General features: G+C 46.2%; 2 protein-coding genes across 2 annotated transcripts in view; both read right to left on the bottom strand.

Moving 5' to 3' along the window:
• Nucleotides 1–2042: 2042 nt before the first annotated feature.
• Nucleotides 2043–26907, bottom strand: part of LAMA3 (laminin subunit alpha 3) — a 198143-nt gene continuing 173278 nt past the window's right edge. Inside the window, 13 exon segments of the mRNA XM_032467526.1 lie at nt 2043–2523; nt 3284–3403; nt 4585–4678; nt 6486–6616; nt 6728–6887; nt 9045–9185; nt 11055–11238; nt 15006–15175; nt 19869–20022; nt 21026–21157; nt 22373–22512; nt 24765–24905; nt 25266–25383. Of these exon segments, the coding sequence (XP_032323417.1) occupies nt 2378–2523; nt 3284–3403; nt 4585–4678; nt 6486–6616; nt 6728–6887; nt 9045–9185; nt 11055–11238; nt 15006–15175; nt 19869–20022; nt 21026–21157; nt 22373–22512; nt 24765–24905; nt 25266–25383 (1831 nt within the window). The 3' untranslated portion in view covers nt 2043–2377.
• Nucleotides 22527–24753, bottom strand: LOC116659683 (tetraspanin-17-like). Its single transcript, XM_032467527.1, has one exon. The coding sequence runs from the start codon at nt 23772–23774 to the stop codon at nt 23235–23237; it is 540 nt and encodes a 179-aa protein (XP_032323418.1). The 5' UTR covers nt 23775–24753; the 3' UTR covers nt 22527–23234.

Genomic DNA, 26907 nt, shown 5'->3' with positions numbered 1-26907 from the left:
GTTTTTCAAAACATACAAAAAACAATATTTACAGTGTAATTATAATTTTGTAAGGAAATACATGTGCATTTAAAGTTGAATAGCAGACATATAACAAATTCAAACTGAATTCCGAGTGATGAGATTATGGGTGATTTTACAATTTTTCTATAATGAACATTTATACTATTTGTACTCAGTACAGTAATGTTACTTGAAAATGGTTCCACTCAAATGCTGGCTTTAGGTCTCCATTCCTGAGAGAGAATCTGGCCTTTCTAGGGCTAAACACCCAAAGTCAGAATTAGTAAAATGAGAACTGGGGAGCTGGAAGGGAGAGGAGTGAATGTGGTGGGAGGCAGGAGCTGGGCTTTGGGTTTTCTTGCAGGGCAGCCCTGTGGGGGGTGGGGAGCGGGACAGATAGGTGTTGAGTCAAAGTCCTCTGTGGGGAAGTGGGGTTACTTCCCTCCTGGGAGGATGGAAATGTTAGCGGGTTCTGCCTGGGGCCACCGTCCTCTGCCGGGGGTTATCGTGAGTGCGGCAAAAACCCAACCACCCCGGTACTGGGGAGTAAGGTCAAGAGGTGCCAAGATGGTGAAGGAAGCAGCCCATGCAGGCACATGGTTGCTCCCAAGGTCAGGGCAATTTGTGAGAGGGACGAAGATAACGGTGATGATATTTGCATGGCACTCAACAGTTCACAAGTAATTCCCACGACAGGTTCAGTTGAGGAGGGGTAGACATTCCCTTCAGAGAACACACATTTGTAATCTGAGAAGGGCCGCAGGGAGGGCCTTCTGCTTCTAATTCTATCTGTGACGCTCTCTGCTGCCCTCTGGTGGCTGGCATCACCTTCAGCAAACGCTGCACACGGACACCTGTTCTACGAGCTACCACAAAATGGAGGGAAAACCACTGGTACTGACAAAGAATTAATTGCTCCTTTCAAATGAATCTAGGAAGTGCTCATGATTAATTAGCACTAATGAATAATTCTGTAGATTCGGTTGGGTTAACACCAGGAACCCAGAAGAAAGAATCACCCGTTGAGCGTCGCCCGGCCAAGGACAGGCGAAGTGGATGTCCTTCCTGCAGACTCAGTGTCTGAGAGGCCTTCGCCTGGTGGAATTTTCATTTGGAAATCAGTATTTTTAGAAAGCACATGACTTAAGGTCATAAAATTCAACCTCTGACCCAGCATAGCACCCCTAACGCCCCCTCCCCGCCCCCGCAGCCAGCCTCAACCCCCTGTGATGGGGACCTCGCTACCTCTTCAGGAGAACGGTTCATGTTTGCATAGCTGTGGTCGTTGGAAAGTGCGCCCACGGGGCTGCAGTGTGACGGTCATAAGGAGCTCTGAGCGCAGTTTCAGAGGTGGAGGGCGTGGAGCTATATGAATACCATATAGGGTTACTTACTGTATTCAGATTTCACAATTGTTCTTTTTCTCCTGATGAACAAATACTATGTTGGAGATACAGAAATGCTTGCAGAGTCTTCTTGGTTAGTGAGAGTGGTGCCAGGTAATAATACGGGTCTAGAACATGGTCCATTATTTTCTAGATAAAACTAGAAGCGATTCCTCCTTCCCATGGGCTTCTCTTAGCTTCTTATGCACAGCTTTAATTACAGTGTGTGCAGCACATCCATCTCAGCTCCCCTCCTAGATAGCTTTTGCCCTCAAGGAATTGATAATCATAATCTAAACTTGGTTGGTAGCAGACTGTATGTGGGAAGCCAAGTGGAATTACAGGTTCATTAATTCAGTTTGTTATTTACAGTTTTATGAACATTATGTTCCTACCCCTTTGGATGGTATCTTCCTTCAAGGTAGTAATTACTTCTCAAATCTGACTGTAGACCCAACACTGAGCAGTGCTTGATAATTATTTATAGAAAACTGTGTTTTAAGTAGCACATTGAACAGGTGCTGAATAATTTATACGATTAACGATGACCATCAAGCCAACGGCTTTATGTTAATAAAGTGTCATAATTTAAAGAGTACTCTGCACTTACTTAACCCCATAAATTATAACATCTTAACACAGCTAAGGCTTTTGTCTTTTTAAAGTGCTTTAAAGGATATTTATTGTTTTAACAAGTGGAAAATAATATTCTTTAAAAGACATTTAACTTTTAGTGGAAAATGATATTACCAAAAGCATGTAACAATTTGTTCATCATCTTCAAGAAGTGGGATTTTTATATAAAATGTATATGGAGCACTGAATGCCAAAATGCTGGGTCTGTGGGGTTGGAATTGAAAATTAGCTTTGCTATTCATCCCATCCGGATGGTGTCTTAAGTCAGGAACGACCTTGAGTGGGGAGAGGGAGGCGTGCTGAGTAATCAGTGCTTTTGGAGGCGAACTTCCCTGCTGTGTGACAGGTCTGAGTTAGTGGTCAGGACAGCCATTCAGACTGACGGTCCCCTGAACTTCCGTGGCTTCAGTGACAGGGATAGGAATGTGGTTGACTTGAATATTCTTCAGGCAGCCAAAAAAGGATTTCCACACAGGAAGCTTCAGGGTTTTCAAATTAGCTGAGAGACAAAAGGAGAGTCATTCAATGACTAATTCATACCACCCAGCGAATGCACTCCAGTTAAGAAACCGTCTTATGAGAGTGAAGAGGGCCCCGGGTCTCAGGCCACCCAGTTCTCTCCTCCTTTAAGCAGCACCCAGCACAGCCCCTGCTGTGATAAATCAGCCGCAAGGCTACTCTTAACACTCTTCAAAGGAGGAGATTCTACGTCCCAAATTGATAGATAATGACTCTGAACTCTAGTGCTTTTTATGGCTCACGGAAGAGTATAAAATTAACCACCGGACGATTTTGGAGGGACATAAAATAATGAAGACTGACAAAGCTCTTTCCAGGCAAAATTCCAGGCTTGAACTTGACTCCACCCCCATCTGCCTGATTGCCCCATTCTGGCTCCACAAGCTTAGTAACTGGCCAGTAAAACTAACTGCCTGGAGGGCCTGGACAGTAACGTGGGCCTTTTCTGATTCTTTGCTGATATCAGGCTTCTAGGTTCACGTAGCCTCTTAAGAGAGGCTTATACATTATCGGCTTGGGACGAGAGGGAGAGGCAGCAGTATGGCCTGGGCTGCCCTGAAACGTCCCCATTGCAGCAACCAGGTTTCCCCACAAGCTGGAAAGAGCCTCCCCGCCTCCACGTCCAGCCAACGGCTGCCCTGCCGGTAACAAGGGCTGCGGCGTCGCGTTGTCGGTTTAAGAAGGAAATGTTAAGAGCTGACGTGAGGCAACGTGGGTGTAGAAGTCAGCACAAGAATTACCTGGGACACCTCCGATGTGCAGACGCTCCCGCGTGCGGGCCGGCGGGAGGGGGAGCCGCCCGGCTGTGTAGCTATTGTCCGCGTCCAGCTCCAGGTGCAGGATGTGCTGCTTTACGGTGACTGGAGAGAAAGGAAGCGGGTCAGGTCCATCACCCGAGGGCAGCCCTGCCCACTGTGTCATGTCTACACCTGCGCAGCACCACTGGCTTCGTTTTAACTCACTTCTGTTGGGCTATGGGAGCACTGCTCGTGGGAATTCCATCAACCTGGGCACAATTTCAACTGATTTCTCAACACCAAGTGCTGTTTAGGTGCATCCACATATATTACAGAATTGAACCCTAAAATGAGCCTGTGAGGAAGACATTATTCCTCCCATTTCCCAGGTAACAGACTGTGACCCTCAATCGTTGAGCGGGGCAAGATGGCTTGGTTTTAAGTTGGTCTCCTGTCTCCAGAGGCCAGTGTGTATTTTATGTGATCTCCGGTTCTTTCCAAGGAGACACCTACTTCTGAAAACTGACTCCAAAGTCGCTTTTCACCCTCCAAATAAAATTACTCCCATGTTAACAGTATGAACCAACTGCAAGGTAGTTAGCTTTCAAGTTTGCCAAGAAAAGACTACTTTTTAATAAAAGGTATTTTAGCCAATACAGGTTAATATACCTCCAAACTGATATGCCCAAGTTATTCCTAAAAGAGCAGATTTGATTTGAGAGGCTATGCCTGCTCTCAGCCCAGTGGTGTGCCTAAATTGTTTGCATTAATAGTAAATGGTTGTTGAAAAAAACAACCCAACAGGGACCTTTAACAACAGTAAGAGCACATGTTTACTGAGCACTTGTGCTTACTGGACACTGCTAAGCACTTTACGTGCATTATCCCATTTAATTTTCACAACCCTGGGAGGTGTGCGCTGTTTTTATCTCTGTTGTGCAGATAAGGAAACTGAAGGTAAAGAGCAATTAAGCAGCTTGCTCAAGGTCTCACAGGTAAGGACCTGAGATTTGACCTCTGTTCTTTTTGACTTCAGAGCCAAGATCTGAACCACAATGTTATCCTATCTCGAAAACAAACATAACTTAGTTTGCTGGGCTCAAAAAGAAAAATCTCAGTGTGTTATGGGGAACTGGAGCCACGAATTACCCAAATACAACTGGAGCTGAGACTGGACGAGTTCCCACCACGTTACCCTCGTGGGGTGACACTCATGGTAGGATGAACTGCATTTGGGATACCCAAGTCTGGATGGAAAGGGAGACTATTCCAGTGTGTGAAAAACAGGCTACTGGAAGTCCTACCTGCCACCGAGTGCCACTGTCCATCACACAGAGACCGCTGTGGTGTGACTGATGTCGAGATCCCACTTGCCTCACTGCCCACAGAGGCCGTGACCTGGAACACACATGCGTTTTCTAGTTCCTTCTGCAAGGCAGGTGGAGCCACTTCCCCTGCCTTCTTCCCTTCCCAGCCCTCACACCCTGACCACCCAGGAGCACTTTAAATATAGGTGCCCCGCCCCGACTCCTGCACCAGGTGATTACACGGGGGGGGGCCAAGGCTTGGCAAGAATCTCTCTGCTGCATCCCCTCCATGTAAGTGAGCTGCAAACCCCACCTTCCTGGAGTTGCCGCCCGAGGCAAAGAGACTGCCCCTCCCATTCCTGCCCCTCACTCTCAGGAGGCCCCACACAAAAGTTACTGATCAGCATCGAAGACCTGCCTTAGCTATTAATATGTGACAGCGGCTCTGTTTAGAAGGACATGTAAAATTTGGAAGGCAAAAATGCTGGTCAAGGCCTACACCCTGCTGCAAGGGTCAGCCAATTATAATAATCCCATGAACACAGGACTCAGAGGGGGCTCTCGCCCAAGGAATTCAGCAAGCTGACCGACTGAGATCGCACTGGGCACATGTCAGGGCTCAGGCGCTCGACGAGCCCCTGTGCGGGATCCCGCGTTTCCACTCTCTGCGCCAGGATTCTCCAAGGGCGGAAGCAAGGTCAGTGAGCAGACAGCACTGAAACAAGCATGTTGATAAATAGCCTACACTTAATTTGCATGGAGCTGGACAGTACAGCCTGTTCTCAGGCAGTTTTTCGAGCTGAACAGTGTCTCTGCTGTTAGGAAGGTCATCAGGTCTTGAGTTCGTTTTGGGGGGATTATTTCCTATCCAGAAGCTCTCTCAGGAGACGCTCCCCAACCTCTCCCCTGAAAAGCCAGCCTTGTCTGAACCACCACGAAACACAGGTGCTTGCTTCTCTGACCCACAAGAGGCCGGCTCAGACTTAAAGGTGCAACCGAAATAAAAGTGTTCTAGGAGTTTTGGCTGTTTTATCTTATTCTGAGAGTTTCCCCTCACATCTAATAAACTGTGGAAGGATGGAGGTAAAAGATAATGGTGTATATCAGTCTTTGCCTTGAGGCCTTAACTAAGAGAGGCTTCCTGAATGAATTTGGTTTTAAAGAGTTATTGTTTGAAAAGGAAAGAGCTATAGCTGGGTGGAGAAAACAAGACACTGACGAGGCCCGTGAGTGACGGGAGGGATGAAGTCACAGAGGCATGTGCTAGAGAAGGAATCCAGGAAAAACTACAGTATCCCGGGTGGAGACCCAGAGGCCGGCATGGCAGCCAGGACCAGAGGACGGGTAAGCTGTGCAGACACCATGAGGGGGCTTGGAACTGATCTAGAGGACACAGGGCCACGGCGTGGCTGTCATGTGGTGTAGACAGCCGGTAAGAAAATCTATCCCAGGAATTCTGGCACTGGCCTCGTTAAATAAAAGCAGAGGTGAGACCAGGGTGCAGTGGAGGCAAGAAAAATGCACATGGATGGAGTATACGGCAGTTTCTCTTCTCTTGACCAAAGCCCTTAAATAAAAGCATTATTCTCCATGTTTTAACGATAAAGAAACTGAGTCTGAAAGAGGTTAAGTAACTTCCCTAGGGCCTTATAACCACATGGTGCAGCTGGAACTCAGCTCAGCTTGTTTGAATGTTCCCAGCTTTAAAGATGCAGAACAGAAAACATGATGACCAAGTTACTTGCTAAAGGAAAATGGTAAGTTAGCCCTGAAGTCAGGTCTCCTAAATACAAGATTGTATTCTCTACCATAACTTTACCCGCCATAGTCTCCAGAAATGGAATCTGGTCCTAATCCAAATTCACACAATCTTCCCGTGTCATCAGATGGCTACGCACCTTTCCTGCCTCCATATAAACACATAAGTGCTTGCCGGGTTGACTTCCGATGTGTATTAGGATTCCAGTGAGACTTCTTGGGCGAATGCTGAAGACAAGCTTAAACTCTGGCCCCAACAACACAGAGTTTGCTTTCAAAAGGAAAAAAAAGAAACAGTGAAAACATCGTAATTGAAGGAGAAGGACAAAGTTCTTCAGAATCAATGATATAAAGATATAAACTCTTCCGAACTGCTCCTTACCTAGGATGACATGACCTCCTTCTTGGGAAAAGTAAATGCCTTTCTCCAAAGAGCCGCCCAAGCAGGGAGACACCCCAAAGCTTGCAGAAGGGGTATCCAGGGGTTTTGAATCCAACTGAAAGTTCCTCAGGCAGCCCACAAAACTGTTTTGGGGGAGGCTCTGCGACCAAGCAGACAAGAAAGCAAACTTCATCACTTGCAACTCCCAAAAACGTGTGGCGGCCAAGGTTAAGGGCAGGGCAGTAGTCCACAAGGGGAAGAAATGGGGATTCATCAGTCCTGCTCTCAAGAGTCAGGTGGGTCTGACTGTTTTATTCTGGCTCTCCCCACAGTGCCACAAAACCTGGATACCAGATGTCTGGTGGGTGGTCAAAGTTTGAAGGTGCCACCAAACCAAGTGTGCGTGTGTGCAGAGGGTAGGGGTAGGTGAGGATGGCTGTCTAGTGTGGAACAAGAGGAAAGAGGGCGACTTGACCCTATCCACACAGTCAAAGCTGGCACAGGGGAAATTTCCACCTCGCAGCTCACAGATCTCACCTCTTTGCAGGTACAAACCACTTCTTGGGGTTTCATAAGCCCGTGTGATAGCTTAATGCAGGGCAGCTGACTGAAAACAGAGGCCAAAACATTCCGCAAATAATAAAGAGTAAAAAAAGCTCCCTACATTGTTGGGCCCTGTGCACCACCAACACAGCACGAATGCTGTCGGGCTGAGATAAGACCCAGGGGGCAGCATCAGTAGGCTTGCGTGGAGGCCCAGGGCTGCCTAATGCTGGCCTGGAACAGGGGCCCAGGGTTCTGTGATCCCTTAAATTATCTACCAGGTGTTCTGTGCATTTTCCTAGGAAGAGAGGCTGTCACTTGCATGAAATTCTCAAAAAAAAAGTTAATAAATCACTGAATAAAAGCCCTCAACTTGCTTCTGGAACAAATGCTTTCAGGACTCTGGGATCCTGCACAGATGCAAGACATGACAATTGTAAGAGAATGTGGTGGCATCATAGATGTAGGTGGTGTCAGTGCCAACAACAAAGTACTGAAATTTTTAGTTCCTTAGGATCTGCCATCGCCTACAAGGAAGAGCCTGTGTCTGACACCATGCTCGGGCGCTCCAGGCTAGGCCTCACCCTAGCACTGGATCCCTAAGTACTGGCTGCAGGTTTTGGTGTTCTGAGGCAGCTCCTGGTTGACTGGATGTTGCCTGCCCTTTCAGAGGACACAGAGGAGGGTAATTAGGGGTCTGCACCTTCAGGCTGAAGGAAGGCTGCAGACAGCACCTTGCTTGTAAAGAGTGTTGTAAGCGGGAGGCTACTGGTCATCTCAGATGCTAGGATGTTGAGTCTGATTTATCTGAGTCAAAAGAGCACCCAAATTGTGCCCTGAATCACTGCCCCATCCTGTGATTTCTCTGAGAGGGAAATAGGTACGAAGGTTGCAGAAAAGCAAACATTGACTATCCTCCTTAGCAATTAATATGTTACACGTTATCTACGTATTAGATAACATAACACATAGACCATATCATGTTATATATTATTCATGATACATATACCCAAGGTATCATACACAATAAAGTAAAACAAGACTTTATAACTTACTGGGGCTTTGGCCCAAACCCCAGTGCAAAATTCAGGTGGGTCAGGCTGAGCCCTGTGGAGGCAACAAGGCCTAGACTAGGGCAGCCAGACCGCCTAGAATCCATGCTGGCGGAAGTGGCCCGCTTTAATGGTGTCCATTTCTAGCCCAGATTTGAGTCTCAGCCCTTCCTCCCCTGCTGCAAGCACACATTACCCCAGAACGGACACCAGCCATAAGCATGGGGCAAAGGAGCCAAGCTTCTGGCAGCACGTTTAGCTGAGGACAATTCCAGGACCTGCACCATTGACAGGGCCACCTTACTTCATTTTGCGGGAGAAAAGGCAAATCTGGGAGAAGAATGACAGGTGAGTTCGGCCACCCCAAGTAACGCAGGTGCAATCAGTGCTCTGGCGGCGTGGAGGAGAGAGAGAGACCAGGGAGAGGGCATCACAGAGCTCAGCCCTGAAGCCATGGCCCCAAAGGGGCCTTTGAACTTGACAAATCCAGGTACGCACCCCTCCTTCTTGGAGACAGGCAGACTTGTGATTTTCCCCTCAGCCCAACTTTTTCCCAATTTGGTTCTTGAGATAATTGTATTTTAGTCACCAAATAACATTAAAACACATATTCAGTTATTAAAATAATTTAAAGTATTCTGATTTGCTTGAATATCTTATACAATTATAATGATTATAAAGTGAATTGTTCTTATCTATGGCTCTGAAGAATAACTGTTTACCTTTGGTTTCCCTGATGGAGATGATCCCAAGTAAATTGGTGCTCTGAGGCTGATGGTGGAATTTCCAGGCAACCTTCCCTCCCGGGCCCTCAGACCATCCACAACCAAGCGCCCCTTTTCTCCATCTTGCCCAAATGCCACCTTAAGGGTAAAGAAAATAAATTAATCAGATTCTTGTCTTTGATCGTTGGTGCTGTATTTTATTAGTGGTCACAGGAAGTTTAAAAAAGAAAATGCTTTTCTGTCCCTTCAAAGAGCTTTAAAAAATTAAGAGATTTTTCTCCCTACTATTGTCATCATCATCATTTGTGAGAGTATGTTAGATATTAAACAAAGTGAGCTTAAAACATGAACTAAAAAAAGGATTTCTCAGAAGAGAACAAAAGCATATAATTGACCCGGAAACTTACAAAAGAGAAATAACTGAAGAGCCAAAGGAATCATAAATAGACACACATCCATGCAACAAAGGGGAAGGGAGGGTCTGTGCAGAGCTGCGGCGGGTGAAGTCATGTGCTCCTCTGAGCGCTGGTCCTGGAGCAAGGGGTCAATGGCTACTTCTCTTCTATCAGGAGGAGCAAGTGTTTCAAACTCCCTGCTGAAAGTCAGGACCCCTGGGCTCTAGAGTGGATTCTGCCACCTTGTAGCTATGAGACTGTTCACTAACAACTCCCCAGTGTAGGCGCCCAGCATGACCTCTGGCCTCTACTGTCTCCTGACTCCTGGGCTTGGATGTCTGATAAGCAACTCAGCCAGAGGATGCTCACAACAGAACTCCCACTCTTCCCCAGCCACACCCACCTCCTCCCCATCTTCTCCATCTCAGCAAAAGTTCCACTCTTGATCCAATCGCTGGTCCAAAATCAGAGGACCTGCTACTGAGTCCTCTCTTTCCAGCAGCCAGCCCTCTTGGCTCTGCCTTCAGAACACATCCTGTCTGGTCCACTTCTCCCCACCTCCACCATGTCCTCTTGAACCAGAGGCAACAGCATCCAACTGGTCTACCTACTTCTACTCTTACTCCCTTTTAGACTCTTCGACTACAGAGAATTTTTAAAAATATAAATCTGTTTGTGAAATGCTCCTTTTTCAGTTTTAGACTCTCCAAAAGACATTCAGAGTAAAATTCCAAATCCTCACCTTGGCCTTCAGTGCTTAAATGATCTGGTCCCTGCCTCGCTCTTGAACCCCACTTCTTATCCTCTCTGTTCTGTTCATTTAGCTAATTCCTACCTCTGGGTCTTTGTATTTGCTGTTACCTCCGCCTAGAACACCCTTCCTGTAACTTCACATGACTGCCACCCCTTGGAGGAGGCCTTCTTTCACTATCTTATTCAAAATAGTCTCTCTACTCAGCTACTTCCTTACCTTGTTTTATTGTCTTCTCAAAGCACTTACCAGTATCTGATATTATACTGGTTTTTTGGTTGGTTTGTTTGTTTATGTGCTCCAGAATGGCAGCTCACTAAATATTTGTTGAATGACTAATTGAATGTAACTTGTCAAGCCACTTAATTATTTTAAGTTCCAGTTCCCTTATCAGAAAAAAAAAAAAAGGTCCCTTCATGCCTTAAATTGTATTTCTTTAAGCCTAGGACGCCTTCAGGCAAGAGCTGAGATGCTAGCGATGTGGATCCTCACACCTGTGTTATAGAGAAGGCATCCCAGACTCAGAGAGAGGCCTGGAGCCCTGGAAATCATCCTGAAGGAGAGAACTGGTCCCGGGAGCAGGGGTGGGAATAGGCAGGGGGAGTGAGGCAGCCTAGGGGGCGAGGAGGGGACTGGAGGAGCAGGGAATAAAGCCTGCGTCGGCATTTAGGATGACATTTGTACACGGCACATGCGGGAGGCTCTGGGGCTGAGATGCTGGGGCGCTCAGTGCCTGCGACCGCACGCGCGCTCCCAGCGCTTCTGCCCTCGTGCCTGGACGAACGCTGAGACCCCCATTTTTAGCTACTCGCGGGTGCACCTGGCCCTGCGCAGAGGTTCCAGGGCAGCCCCAGCTCTCACCGTGTGCCACTTCCCATCACTGCACTTCTCTTTGCTTTTGAGCTTCAGTTTTTTCCCTTCTGCCCCCAATGCAAAGACCAGACGTCCTTTTGAAAGATAAAGAGCCATGAAGGAGTTCTTAGCGCCTGCATAAAACAAGAGCCCTCTGGACGAAGTTGTCTGCACGTCCACAGCAAACTGCAACCTGGGGGAGAGAAAGCAAAGAGCAAAGAAGGAAAATAAGATGATTTTAGAGTTTTCCCAAATCTCCCAAGTCAGGTGAGAGGGTGGGAAGCAAACATCCACACCCCATGATTTAAATGAATAAACTAAACAAGTACTTATCAAATGTCTGTCTCTTTGGGAATTTTTAAAAGCCATTACGTTCTAGCCATTGAAAGTTTTGTTGTATAATTTCCTTATTTTGTTGGGGAATAAGAGGAAGTTTTATGGCAAACTTAGCTAGTGATGTAAGTCCCAGCACATGGCAAGAAGCAATATGCCTTACTTAGAAAAATCTACATTTTAGAAAATTATGGTGAAATATGCATAAACCTAAAGTTTACCACCTTAACCATTTTTAAAAGTACAGTTCAGTAGTGTTAAGTACTTTCACATTATTGTGTATCCAACCCCCAGAACTATTTCCATCTTGCAAAACTGAAACTCTGTACACATTAAACAACTCCGCCTTCCCTCCTCCCCACAGCCCCGCCGCATCCACCCTTCTCCTTTCTGTCTCTATGAATCTGACGACTCAAGCTGCTTCATAAAACTGAAGTCACACAGTATTTGTGTTTTGGCGACTGGATTATTTCACTTAGGAGCCCCGATTTTTAGACCCAGTGAATATGCATTCTGTATTGTATACATGCAGGCAGCGGGAAGCTGTGAGGAGAAGTCAGGGGACAACTTGAACAACAAAGATTTAATTTAAGCATCAGCAAGCATTTTCTTTCTGCAAGACATATTTAACCTAGAGGCACAGAAGTACACACCCACCTTCTCCCAACACCCTTACATTTCTCAGACCTTAATACCTCACCTGTGATGAGCAGGAATTAAGCAAGTATCATGTAGTAAAAGCAGAGAACAAAAGTTAGTATTCCTTTGCGTGATGGTTACCTATTGTAGGAATGTGTGGCTTAGCAAGCTTTACTTTCTGTGAAAACTCACATCCATCCACCCATCCACTTATTCACTCATTCAACAAATATTTAACGAGGGGGCAGGTAAGGCACTGCGGGGGGCACTGGACATGCAGGGATGGAAGTGTCATTCCTTGAGTTGCTCACAGTGCACCAAGGGGCGGCCGGAAAGTGCACGGGGAGAAGGTGCTGGGAGTCATGGGTAGCAATAGGCTGCCATCACCCATTCCTGGTGGTTTATGTCCAAGTGCACATCCGACAGGGCAGGAATGGGGTCTATCCTGCCTACAGCTGGATCCCCAGTGCCTGGGACACAGTATGCCCTCAAGAAGTAGTTACTGGATCGAATTAAATTGCAAATGGAAAATGTGGACGCAGAATCAGGAAGTGGGAGGAATAATTACACTGTGACATCTCTTTGGTTTTTAATACTGTGAGGCTGAGCAAACGCCGAGATGCGCTTTAATTCCTCAGATTCGCAGGTTTCCTTGAGGATAACTGTTCTCCAAAGTGAAAAAGAAACCTATATTTGTGAAATTAAACCGACCAGATGGTGACACTGCTCAACATTCCCCTTGCTGTAGCTGCGTGTTAGTGCGGAGGTTTGGAGAACGAGGGTTAGCCAATTTAAGGCGGATATTAGAACTTGCTACAGAATTAAAAGTACTTTACATATGTGGGCTTGGTTATTAGACTTGAAATTTGCTTTCCAGAATTATTTCTTAGAGCAATTTTCTTTCAGAAAAGACTAACTGACTAACACCCAGAAAAGACATCAGTGGATTCAGGTCCTGGCATATGAAGTTTGATGGAGGATAGGAGGGTGGGGCAGAGAGCAAAGGAGCGTTTTTATACGTTCAGGAATGGGTTAAAAAAAATTGGTGGTACAGGTTTTTAAAAGAGAGGCAAAAAGTTGCTAGAATAGAAACCAGAATGAGAACAGAACAGTCCAAATCTTGCAACACCCTGAACGCATACTCCACTACAATATTTGGGGCTAAAATAATTTAAAAGTTATATTTACTATGGATTATTTTTTTCACTTTCCGTTTAAGAATGCTACCTTTTCCATTTATTATATATAATTTAGTGTTGGTTGGGAAGATGCTGGGGTGGAGTCATCAGAAGCAGCCAGGTAACTCATTATAGTGAATGTGCTCAGAGAAGATGCAAGGGTGAAAGGGGCCAGGGAGGGAGGGGAAGGCAGAGATGCTGGAGAAGCCACAGAGCCAGGCGGCCGGAGGGAGGGGAAGCGGGAAAAGGACAGCCCGGCAGCATCTGCAGGAAGACTGCTGTCATTAAGGTCAGCTTGACCGAGAGAGCAGTGATGGGGAGCGGGGCCGCCCCATCGCTGTAGCCCCAGGAGGGGCCGACGGCTGAGAGGGTCACCACTTCTGCCAGCTGCCTTAGCCTCCACCAGCACAGTTCAGGCAAATCAGGAGTCCTGAGAGGTTCCGTGGAGCAACTGGAGAGGTGGAGCTGCTGGCCCAGGCAGTCTCCCTCAGAACCCAGCCCCTCCCTTTCCGACACTCACATCTGCCTGTGAATTATGCCCTTGGCCTCCGAGGGCCAGCTCATCACTGGCTATTACCTCTCCCCACTGCAAGAAAAGCATTATCAACCCCATTCAACTGATGAGAAAACTGAGGTTCAAAGAGATGTAGTGATTTGCCCAAACACATGAGACAGGCATGATTACGCTAAGTTTACAGAGAGGAAGCTGAGGCTTAGAAAAATGGAACAGCAGCTGATGGTTGCCACGGAGTCACTGCCCAGAGCTCCCTTCAGGAGAACCTGCAACAGGGCTTGGCGGGCTGGTAATCCCCAGCGGCCACTCTCTCAGAACCACAGTGGCACACGGGTGGCTCCCAGCTGAGGCCCCAGATCAGAGGCAGAACTAGGGCTGGGCCATTTATGCCCAACACCGGACCCTTCTTTGGGGTGATCTCTGCTTGCGGATGCCCCAGCGGCCTGCCGGCCCGCCTCAGGGCTGCACTGTGGTCTGAGGCTCTTCCTACCCACCCCCGCCTTCCTCTCTCCTTTCCCAGGCCTCAGGCCCAAATCTCAGTTGAAGGCCATCCCTGCCAGCTCCGGCTCCCTCTTCTTTTCTTCCACAGAAACAACAACTCTCTTGCTCATCTAATCCCGTTTTGACATCTGCATCCCTGAGGACCTGAACTGGCACATGGCCTGAGGTCACACAGCCAGCAAGTGGCTGTGTGGGTGGATTGAAAGCCCAGGTCTTAAAGCCAGGTCTCTTTGACCCCTGCACAATTCTGCTTCTTAGGTAAGTCATAAAGGAATTTTTGGCACCTTTCTATTTATGTCTCCTTCAAATCACATGAAAATGACAAGCCTTGTTTTTCGACTTTTTTCTGACATAATAAATATCTCTGCTCATCCCCACCTCCCCCAAAGAGATGCAACTTGTTAGCACAGAAAGTCCAAATGTATTTTCTAAAAATGATGTATCTGGCACCAAGTCTTCCTAAAAGAATGATTTTTCCTCTAACTGTAGAATGCAGGAGAAGAAAGGTGATTTATCATAGAAATAAATAGCAGCTTTGGAGAGAAACAACAGCATTATTTTTAGAACACCGTCAATTCTAAATCAGAGCCGGGCTGAGTGTTTCAGCCTCTGAGCAGCACGCGTCATGTGTGCCTTCCAGCTCTGGGGTGGGGGCATGCGTGGGCAACCGCACTCTGTGTCCCAGGCGGCTGTGCCCCGTTCATTAGTGACAGGTGCCTGGTGTCGTGTCTGTCCTGGGGTAGAATCGCAGAGTTAGATTCTGAGTTGGCTCGGGGCAGGAAAATGAAATAATACCTGGATTTCAGCAACTCCTGGGGAAGCATGAATAGCAAGTGGCTGGTGGCACTGTTCCCAAACCTGAGGGCTCTGTGGCTGGCCTGGGCCCCGAGAGGTGGTGGGCAAGACTGGGCATCTGTCCACACCTTCAAGCTCCTCGGGGAGACTGCTGGTGTGTCCCGCAATGGCTGTGTGGGAGAGAAGCAAAAATCAGGGCAGCAAATTATCAGGGGGAAGAGTGGAGAATGCTTATCTTGCTAAGTGCCTTGCTTGGTTTTGACTTCTGATCCTTAGCGGAAATCAATAGAGATGACTTCATCTTTGGAGAGGATGCATGGTATTCCCATACTACCTAAGCCTGCCGCACCTGGGACCAGCGGCTACCCTGAACGCCTCCCACAGCGGAGCTTCAGAAGAACCAGGGTCCCTTGAGAGAGCCAGCATTTGGCCAGCAGCGCCGAGGCCTGCACAGCCAGCCAGTGGGACCTGGAGCCGCCAACCTGCCACCTCTGGGCCATCACTTGGGCCTTTTGCAGCAGGGCCATGAAAGGACCCAGAGAGCAGGATACAGAAGGTCTGAGGGGACCCCATCCTGTCCCCGCTTTCATCAGAGTTGACCCAGGCATGAAGTCTGTCCTGAGCTGGACGATGCTCTGAACTTTTGAACAGGACTGAGTTTTAACGCAGGAAAACAACCGTAATAAGAATCAAATGTGACTAGAAAAATTGTTGTTAGAAACTGAGACTCGCCAGCCCTTCCTCCTCTTTCCTCTGCTGCAAAGCCCAGATTTTGATGACGTGCCCACGCCTCTTTCACAGGCCTCAGAGGCTCAGAGGCACTTAGAGCTCAGCGGGGCTCTCCATTCTTGGAAGTAAATGATGGGCATTTGTCCTGCTAGGGATTGGTTCAGGAATGAACATGTGACTCCCCAACCTGGCCAATGAGCCTTAAGGGGAAGTCAGGGGGCGGGGCCTTAGAGAGAAAGGCGGAGCTCAGTGCTTCCTGACACAGGCACTGCAGTAGGTAGTCTTGAACTGCAGGGGATGGAGCCAGGGCGGTGGTGGGGAAGCAAAGCCCAGTCCTACAGGTCAGGCCTCCAACCCTCCCATCCTCGAACTGGCCCTTAGTGTGACCCTTTAGATCCTCTTACTGTATGGCTTAAGCCATTTTGCACTAGGTTAAGCCCTAGCAGCTGAAGGCTTCCTAAGAGATTCAGATTCCTTCAGGATCTGGCTTTCCAGTCCCATCAGATTCCTGGATAGGATGCTTGGGATGCAGACTTGATACCAGGAATTTCAAACACTCCACGCTTGCATACTGCTGAGTGGAGGTTAGATCACCATGCAGCTAAGTGAATTGCTGAAAATCACAGCCAGACCTGGGTCCTCCCGGAGCTTCCTGGGGGGCCCTCACACTGGGGGGCCCCACACTGGGGGGCCCACACCCTCCCTGCAAGATTCTTCATGTGTCAGTAGCAGCAACATTAAGATGAACAGTTTTCATAGATGCCCTTTGCCACCAACTCTTCCTTAATTCTCTTAATGGCACCATTATCCTTCAGGGCATCGTGGCCCCACACCTTCATCATCACAGGCCCCCACCTCCTTGGCCTCTTACAGGCGCTCAGTTTCCACGTCCTACTCTTCATGTCTGGGATATACTTTGTTTCCACTCTTTCCCTTTCACCTCTGTCCTGAAAGTCAGGTCCTCACCCTCTTGCCTGGACCTTTCCCAGTACTTTGCCAGGATGACTCCATGTCTCTAGAACTTTCCTAGATAAAACCATCCCACAGCTTAAAGCATTCCTTTCAGTGGCTTCACACTGACTACAGAAAAACGTCAAAATTGCGTCAGGCCATCTGAGGCTTGTCTGGTCTGGCTCCAGCATGTGATTCTGAACTTACCCTCCGCCCCAACCCTCTCTGTTCTTTTTTAAATCTTTTTTATATAATTAAAATTCAGTCATAATAAAACTGTTCAAAATAGTGTTGACATATATTTCCATTACAATATGCCAACTCCAATCTCTGACCGAACTAGCGATATATCTGGGCATCTGTCTGCCCACCCCCGACTTTCTGCACCAAATTGTCCCCGTTCACCAAGCTTCCCAAGCCTGCAGAGCCCGCGCGTGAAGAGCACATTCTGCAGCCCCAGGTTTCAATTCTGACTCTACGGTTTACTTACTGGGTGCTCTTAGGCAAACTTTTTTTTTTAACCTCTCTGAAACTCACTTCCCTGACTTGCAGAGTTGCATTTTATTCTGCTCTCAGAGGCGTGTGGTGAGAACTGAGAGATCAGAGAGGATGTAGGCAAAGTGTCTGGTACCTGCGAGTTCCCCCCCACACCCTGCCTCCTGGCTCTAGGCTGCTGCTCACAGAGTAATAACACTTTCCCGTCTAAATTCAGCCCATACTCCAGACCCAGTTCACGTATCACCCTCCAGAAGGACCCCCCGATCTCTGTGGCGGGAACATGCCTGCTGCACCCCTCCTACAGCATGTGTTGTCCCTTTCACTTAGGTTATTAGTGTGTATAATGATAATAACACTAATAATGGCTAATATTTATTGCATGCCTACGATGTGCCACGTGTTTTATGTCTATTATCTCATTTAACCCTCACGACACCATGAGATGTTATTACATGTCCTCATTTACGTTGCAGGAGGTAGGAGTTTAGATAAGCATTCAAGATCACACACGTAGTAAAGGATAAAGCCCAGCACAAACCCAGGAACTCTGACCGCAAAGTCCAGTACTTAGCCACAAAGCTTCGTTGCCTTCTCTCTGTTATTGAACTTTTAGAGGCATAACGAATGTCTTACTCCATCTGGTCTGGGGCCTGCACAGAACAGGAGCAACATGAGATACAGTGCATTCACTGCGTCTCCCACATCAATAGCCCCAGTTCTGCTCTCTCTGCTGAGGCCACTCGGAGATGCCTGACAGTCTCCCAGCAGCTCCCTGCACCTGGTTGGGGCACCTGTCACTCAATATGCCACAAACTCCACTCATTCTCTTTCCCTCCAAAGACTTGTCCTTTTCCTCTCTCCATGAATGGCTTTTCCACTCATCCAGTAGCCTGCACTAGATGCCTCAGAATTGCATTAGCTCCCTTGCCACCCACATTCAATTATTATATGAGTCTGGTACATTCCATCTTCTAAATAGCTCTGAATCCATTTCCTTCTCTCCATCTCCACCATCACTGTGCTAATTTAATCTCTCAGTAACTTCCGGCCTTATGGAGGAAAAAAAAATATATGACTTCATTCCTGATGGGGCAGTTCTAGAGATGTTCTTTTCCTAACAGTAAAATGACAATCCTTAGGGATTTATGAAATATGTTTCTTCTTAATAGCATAAAACATTTCTTTTTACGTACTGTCTACTCAGCTCCCCCAGATCATTGTGCAGCAGGAGAAATACTGGAAGACAAGCAGCATGTGGTTGATTTTAAGTCAAAAGTGTGTTGAACGGAAGCGCATTGCTCTTAAGAGGGCATGGGCTTTGGGGTCCGGCTGCCTGGGTTTGAATTCCAACTCCACCTTGTGTCTGTGGGAGCCTGGGCAAACTGCTGACCTTTCTAAGCCACAGCATCCTTTTCTGGAAGATGTAACCAGTAACAGTACTTCTCTTACAAGGTTACGTGCGGATTTAGTAAGAAAATCCTCTTAAAGAGCTTAGCGTGACGCCTGGCACATTGGAGGTGCTCAGCGTTATCCCTTAATCGTATCAACTGTAACCTCAGATATGGGGAGGTCACACTGTTGACCTCGGGCAGAGCAAGACATTCTTTTACTCCTAACCCTGTGTTCTGTTTATTATGAAGCTTCCACTCCTCCAAACAAGAAATTTCTTTTCCTTTCAACCTCTCTTAGTGCTACACATTTGAACTACCTGGGAGCTTTACAAACTCCTGCCACGTGGACCTACCTCAAGAGCATCTGACTTAATTGGGTGGGACGCAACCCAAGCACTGGGATTCTAAGAGGTCCCCAGGTGTTCCTAGTGTGCAGTCAAAGTCAAGCCACACTGGTGTTGGCAAGGCCTGGGTGCACGTGTGTCTCTCATCATACAAGGCAGGACAGAGAGGTGTCTGCGGGCAAGAGAAGGGTCACGGTCCCTGTATTCTAGAGACCATCACGGTACCTGCTGGAGACACAGCAGAAGTGCCAAAAGAGCAAGACACCAAGACAGAGACTGAGAAACCTAAGTCAAGGTTCTGTTTGCTCTATGACTGCAAAAACTGCCAAGTGTTCATCAAGACAAAAAATAAAAGCTAAAAAGAAAACCACTTTTCTAGCAATCCCACTACTGGGCATATATCCAAAAGGAACTCTAATTCGAAAAGATACATGTACCCCAATGTTCACAGCAGCACAATATACAATAGCCAAGACGTGGAAACAACCTAAATGTCCATGGACAGATGACTGGATAAAGAAGCTCTGGTATATTTATACAATGGAATACTACTCAGCCATAAAAAAGAATAAAATAATGCCATTTGCAGCAATATGGATGGGCCTAGAGATCATCATTCTAAGTGAAGTAAGCCAGAAAGAGAAAGAAAAATACCATATGATATCACTCATATGTGGAATCTAAAAAAAAAGGACACCATGAACTCATCTACAAAACAGAAGCAGACTCGCAGACATAGTAAACAATCTTATGGCTACTGGGGAAAGGGGGTGGGAAGAGACAAATTTGGGCATTTGAGATTAACTGGAGGCACTGACCCCATGGGATCAGGTGACCCACACTCCGCCCTCTCTTCTCCTTCCCCTCCCCAGCATCTCTGGTGAGGCAGGATTCTCCTCTGAGAATCGTCTGGGAAAAAGCAAAACCCAGGGCAAGGTTTTGACACTTACCTGGTCGATATTGATCGTCTGGGCTTTGTTAAACCTTGTAGAACCTTTAAGCAACATTAGGAAAGGTGGTTCGTTTAAACTGCAGCCTCCCAGGGACACATCTCTCTTGGTAGATTTACTGGCCAAATCTAGGACTTCAGGTGCCTCTGATAACCTGGAATGAGGGCAGAAGTGAACTCTGACACATCAAGGAAGACGGGCTGAGCACTTGTCTCAGAAATACACAGTTCTACTGTTCCGATTTCTGGGTAAACTTTCATCTCCTACCCGCGCAGTGTATGCAGAGGAAACACGAGGCTCACAGAGGATGAGGGTGTGCTATACCACCTCTGCCGTCCCCAAGACCCCTGCCCCGTGCCCGGCCAGCAGGAGGGCCTGAAAAACTTTTATTAACTTGGCGGGCAGGACCGCGGCACAGCCAGAATACTCTGGTTCTTTCTTCAGAATGGGTGCCACAGAGAAATATGAGAATGAAATCAGAGGGAGGACAGACGTAGGCACTGGGTGATTAGAATGACGGTGAACGTCAGGAAGCCTCCGAAGTGAGTTCACAGAAGGATTCACCTCCCTGCATTTCAGTACGAAAATCTCGGGATAAATCTGCTTTATCTTGTGATTGTCACCGAGCCCAGATAGCAGCTCACCATTTCCTAACAGGCTGCCTAAGGTTCATGACCAGTCCTGGGCCCTCCCTCTGCCCTGGGGAGAGTCTCACTCTTATCTAAAAACGATCATTTTGTAGCAAAAAAAAAAAAAAAAAAAAAGAGAGAGAAAGAGAGAACATTTGAACATTTGCATGCAAACACCCGACTCTACTCTGTGAAAAGTCATGTTCAACGCTGTGGTCATTGGGTTTCCCAGTAATGAACTGGCCCCAAGCAATTCCTTGACCTTGGAAATGGAGAAGAGTTGATTACATCTAATTGCACAATCTTGATTACAATGAAATAAAACTTCAGTGTGAATATTTTTCAAGGCCATAATCTGAAAGTTAATTAGACCTTTTCCATGGCCATGTTCCAAAGCTGCTCTGACAGAGGGAGGTGGAGCCCAGGTGGTTTGGGTTAGAAAGCCTGCGGCAGGAGAGCTGCCTGCGGAATGTGGCGACACGTCCTCTGCCTTGGCAGGCCGCTCCCATCATGGGAAAGGGCACCCACCTTCGGACAAAAACGTTGCTGATGCAACCCTCGAAGTGACCGCCGCCCAGACGCAGGGATTGCTGGGAATCTGAAAGGCCTCGCAGTCTTTGGTTATTTTTCAGAGGCTGGTCATCAATGAGGAGCCGGAGTCTGAAAAAGAGAGGACAAAAGCCAAACAGGAACTGAGAACAGCTGGGGAAAATGGTGCTCGCCAGGCGGTCAGCTGACTGTCTGATTCAGACTCAAAATCTTTTACCTGAAATAACTCATCAAACCAGGCTTCTTTTTAAAGAGCGTTTAAAATTTGCATCATGCATTTCTTTTTGCACATGACGTTTTTATGAACACTCTACAGGCATACCTTGTTTTTTTGCACTTTGTTTTGAAATATGCTTTGCAGATGTTGCATTTTTTTTTTTTACAAGCTGAAAGTTTGTGGCAATCCTGCCTTGAGCAAATCTATTGGTGCCATTTTTCCAAAAACATTTGCTGACTCCATGTCTCTGTGTCACATTTTGGTAATTCTCGTAATATTTAAAACCCTTCACCAGCAAAAGGATTACGACTCCCTGAAGGCTCAGATGATGGTTAGCATTTTTTAGCAATAAAGTATGTTTTAAGTAAGACAGGTACAGTATTTTTTTAGACATAATGCTACTGCGCAGTTAATAGACTGCAGTGTAGTGTAAACATAACTTTTATATAGACTAGGAAGCCAAAAATTTTGTGTGACTCACTTTATTGTGAAATCAGCTTTACTGCAGTGGGCGGGCACCAAACCCATGACACTGCCAAGGCGTGCCTGTGTATGCACAGCGCACATGTCTTACGTGCACAGCTCAGTGAGTCTTCGAACTACGAGAACACCAACATCACCAGCACCCAGATAAAGAAGCAGAGCCAGCCAGCACCCCAGGCACCTCGCCTTTGCTCCCGTTCCTTCTCTAGCCTACCTCCCCTCCAAGGACAACCACTATCCTGAATTCTGATAGAACGGATTAGTTTTGCCTGCTTTTGAATTTTGTATAAACGAAGTCACAGGAGATTAGCTCTTTCATGTGTGACTCCTTTCCCTCAGCCTTAGGTGCGAGGTTCATCTGTGTCGCCGTGTACAGCTGTAGATTCTCATTCTTGTTACTCCCATTTCATTCTCCCGTTTTGAATGCACCATAATTTATTTATCCATCCAACTGCTGATTGAATTTTTTTTAAACGAGAAAACTGATAGAGAACCAGGAAGAAGGCCATGACTTACTGGTAAAAGTGTCAGCATCAAGGACAAATATTTATCAAAAAAATGTACAGAAAATTTCATCAAACTAAATAAAATTCTTAGAGCTCTGGCAGAAGGGCCATTCCACTCACCCAGAGCTGTCACTTATCACAGACACGTAATGCAGTGAACCATCCATGTACGTCTGTGGAGATGTAAAAATTGGGCTTCTGCTGTCCCTGGTGCTCAGTTCAATGTGACCATCTTCCAGGGTGACCTGCAGGCTGCTTGTCTGAAATCATCAGAGAACAGACCCATCAATGCAATACACCTGCATTTAAGGGTGATGAATGTATCAGTACTGAATTTATGATCAAGACTATGTATAAAACAGGATGTTCTGACCCACATGTTTTTGACTTTGATATTTTGATGTAGACATTTTTTAATATTTTGACTCCATGTTTATGAATGTAAAAATCTTATGCAAATTATTTCAACACTGATGAATATGTCAAAAGTATTTTATGGACCTACAGTCATAAACCAACTTAATTTCTCCATCAATTACACAAGACAGTTAAACCATTTCTGTTTTTCTGTTTTCACTTTCATTCTTCCAAAGTTATTTTCATCAAAATCCATTTTCTTCCGAATACATTTTTACAACAAAGACTTGATTCATCAGTTTTTTTCATAGATGATTAGAATGGCAGCGTTTCCAGTCATGAATTTTTTATTTTGGGGTCTAATTTCTAGGAAGTTCAATTTTCCAACATCAAACCCTGCTGATCTAAATTCTAGTAGGATGCTTTGAGTCTTTCAGTCGATTCTTAATTTTTTAAAAAATGTGTAGTTTTAGCAGTTGTTATTCCACTTTTGTTGATTTTTTTTCCCTAAACATCAACTTTTGAAGGTACAACTTTTGAAGCTTTCAACCAGGCATGAGTCTTCAGTGAGCTTTATGGTGTGTGGTTGCAGCCATTGTCAGCTTCCTTTTATGTTGGTTTTTTTTCATTTGGCAATGTTCATTATAAACAGGGATAAAAGAATGCTAATTGATATGTATTTTTTAAAACAGGAGACGGGCACCCCGGGGTGCTCCTGGCTCAGGTTCAGGTCAGCACAGATGACGTGGATACTGAGGTTCCAGTCACGGGCCCTTCGGGCTGCGCAGCAAGACCAGCGTTCCTGAGCAAAGTCTGTGAGGTTCTGGAGGTCAAGGTCGTCCCGATAGGCCTTGACCTTGTTGATGAAGAGGTTGAGCTGGTCTCCAACCCAGTCCTTGAAGACGAAGGCCAGGATCCCAGCTGCCAGCTCCAGGAAGACGATGCGGCCAAGGAACATGGAGAAAAACTTGAGCAGGAAGGTGTCCTCCTCAAGGGCCCCAGCACGGCCGGCAAGGCCAAGCATACCAGGATGCCTCCGACCACTACCGACAGCCACACGGCGGCTGCGGCCTGGTGGCCATGGCCACGTTGAGCCAGTGTGAAGTTGAGGGCAGTGCTGCCGGGGCACTTGTGGGGTTCCTGCATTGTCCAGGACTGAGCTCATCGTTTTCTCAGCCAACTTTTCCTCCTGTTTTGGATCATTTCGTACACTGTGTGCTAAGTGTTCCTACCCCTGGCAGAGGAAACAAGGATTGTGTATCAAAAGAGCTAGGTCAAAACATCCTGCTTTGATGGAAAAAAGCCACTCTCACAATCTAAATGTCGACATGTGCTTCCTTGGGGTATTTGGTTTGTTTGGTTTTTTTTTTTTTGCTTTTTTTTGGTTTTGTTTTTGTAAAAAATGATCTCTAATGGCTGATGAACAAAGATAGCCGGGGGAGAGGAATTTACTACAAGAAAGAGGCAGCTTTCTCTCAACAAACACTAGATGTCCTGCATGCTGACAATCGTGAAGAAACAGACCCAAGAAGGACAGCTTCCTGCTTCTATTACAAATCCCATTTGTTCCACCAGGTGATTTGTAAGTATTAGTTGATTTTTACATTCTCACATCTGTATCACCACGCTAGCTAAATCCTCTTAAGTTATAGACTCTCCGTGGCTTGTACGTGAACGAAGAGCAAAGGACCTTACTTTCTCCCATTCTCTGATGTAAATATTGTCCAACTATATGCTGCAAAAAAAAAAAGAAAAAAAAGGAATCTGAATAGCTATCTGGTGTGGAATCAAAAAGGAGTAACAGGGATACCTTCTGATTTTTTTCTTAGATCTAAAAATTTAAGCTATGTTACTACTTGTAACAGTTCTAATTTACCGTCACTCACAACATATACCTAAAAAAGAATGAAAATGAGTCCATGAATACATACAAATTCAATTCTGTGGACTATAATGTATTTTCTAAGCCTGATTTCTTTTAGGACCCACCCCAGGATGGGGAGTAGCTTCCATGGCTGAAATACACAATAGCATTTACTGTGTCATGATGGGTAAGATGCCCAACGAATTTACCTTCAAAATCCCTCTATGGTTTTTGACAACAAACTCTGAGTCAGGTTTAAATCTTGCTCAATATTCATGCAATATTTCATACCCCTGTCTGATGATTTAATAAGATGCCACTGGGTTGAAAGGTCTGAAACCCAAAGGAGGCCTGGAAGTGGCTGGGCGATGGGAAGTCCAAATTGGTGAAACTCAGCTGTCCTCCCCTGGAGAATGAGGCAGACCGCACGAGCTGAAATGCAAACACGGAATAAATTACAGGCACTGCAATCGTGTCATGGCTGAAGAGCATCTTAACCTGTATCACTTCGCCTGAACTGTGATTTATGTAGCCTCGGGAAGAAACAGTTTGCTTTCCTGCATGATAATTTGCCAATCATTTTTAAGTTCTTGTGTGGAGAGCTGGTATTCCTACTTTCCCAAAAATTTAATACGCAGACCTGAAGAGGCTTTGCAAGTCCGAGGCGAGTGTGACACCTGAGCCAGTCTGCCATCACGCTGCGTGCTACCAAAGCAAGTCAGAAGTTGACAGTCTTAACGAATGGGTTAGTCCGGGAGATTCCTTTGCAAGGTTTTTGAACTCCTCACTTACCGTCCAGTCTTCCGAGCACTTCTTTGTTACTCCAACAGTATCATTCAATCTAACGACACCACTGGTTTTCTTCAGGTTTTTCATGCAGCCTTGGAAAGCAGGTGTAGAGATATTAAACCTGATTTGGGATTCAAAAAAAGGAAGAGGTGTACCAAAGCAGGCTTGCCTGGGAATTGGAGCTGCAACACTGCCCTCACTCCCTACTACTTCTCACCGGTAAATAAGTACGTGTTTTATGGTTATCTGTCCTCATAGGATTTCTATAATGCTACTTCTATTGTGCTGCTGGGAAAGTCCACTTCTTTTCTGCGTGATTTGCATTCTCAGCTTTAAACACAATAATGTTAATAGAAGAATAACCAAAAGGTACAGAGACATAAAAGACGTACAGTATTTGGAATTGGCCCCCCATTCCATCCTGGAGTCATGATAGTGCATTGTGAATTAAAAGCATGTTAAGAAATTAATATACTATAAATGTTATATAAATATATATTAAGAGCATAATACATAAATAATTTATTAGAGCCAGAAATGCTCTAGAAAACTTCTTGCTCCTTTTTCCTATCCACTTTTTAGGCTAGCCACAGGTAAACTCAGAAGAAACACGTTGTTACTTTCTGGTTCTAGACAATTATGAAAAATGTGGCTTAGTATTTAATCAATGTCAAGCTGGAGCCATGGAAAGCACCGTTTGGCGTCTACCACCTCCTAATTGTGCAACCTGGGCAAGAGGTCGCTGGGCAAGAGGATTAAACAAGTTCACGTCCAGGGAGTGCTTGGAACCCTCCACGGCACGTGGTCCCGGACACTCAGGAGGAGACTCTGTGAGGCAGGTGGTGCTGCTCTGGAGCTGCGGGCTCTGAAGCCGGACAGCCTGGGTTCCAGTCCTGTCCCTGCTGCTTCCTCTGTGCTTCTACTTCCTCGTTTTCACAGTAGGAGGGTGTTCATCTGTCTCCCAGGGTTGCCGTGAGTTTAAATGAGATAATATGTGTAACAAGCACTCGAATGGTGCCCGGTACAGAGCAGGGACTCCCTGTGGGATGGCGGAGTCAGTAACGTCCCCGTATGAGTGCATCAGTACCAGGAAGCAATTCCTAAAGTCTCTCTTCCTACATGACTGCCTTGGCATTTCCTCTTTGATTTGACTTTGGGATCTGTCTGGAGCTGACTTCATGTAAAACATTAATACACGTGAAATGACTGAAGTCCAGGCAACATTTGTGTTTCTTAAGCAAACGATGTACTAAGAAAAACACAAAACTGACTTCAATATAGATCCCTAGTGCAGCCCACTTTTTTGAACAGGAAGGCCTTATTTTTATTCAGTTCATTATAAACAATTGAGCGACATGTAATAAGCATAAAATTAAATTTCATTAAAAGGAAAAGGAAGAAACGAATCCCCACTAGCAATGCAGCGTGAGTTTATTTTATAAAGTTGCCTTTTTGCCTCAGAAGAGGGGAAAGTTCCTGTCTATTCCAGGAGCTTGTCTACTTAAATGTATATTCAGATCCATCCTCTCTTGGGTTTTAACATGTTTTAGACCATTAACATCTCCTGATGTCCTTCTTTCCATAAAATACAGGTTGAAGGAAGAAGAAGGTGGCAGAAAAGTAAAGGGGAGGGAGATGGACCAGG

This window comes from Camelus ferus, chromosome 24 (genome assembly GCF_009834535.1).
Source record: "Camelus ferus isolate YT-003-E chromosome 24, BCGSAC_Cfer_1.0, whole genome shotgun sequence".
Classification (NCBI taxonomy): domain Eukaryota; kingdom Metazoa; phylum Chordata; class Mammalia; order Artiodactyla; family Camelidae; genus Camelus; species Camelus ferus.
This window is presented reverse-complemented; position numbering and strand designations above follow the sequence as displayed.

Coding starts and splice junctions, on each gene's coding strand:
- LOC116659683 (XM_032467527.1), bottom strand. CDS start 23,774: ATGAGCTCAGTCCTGGACAATGCAGGAACCCCACAAGTGCCCCGGCAG.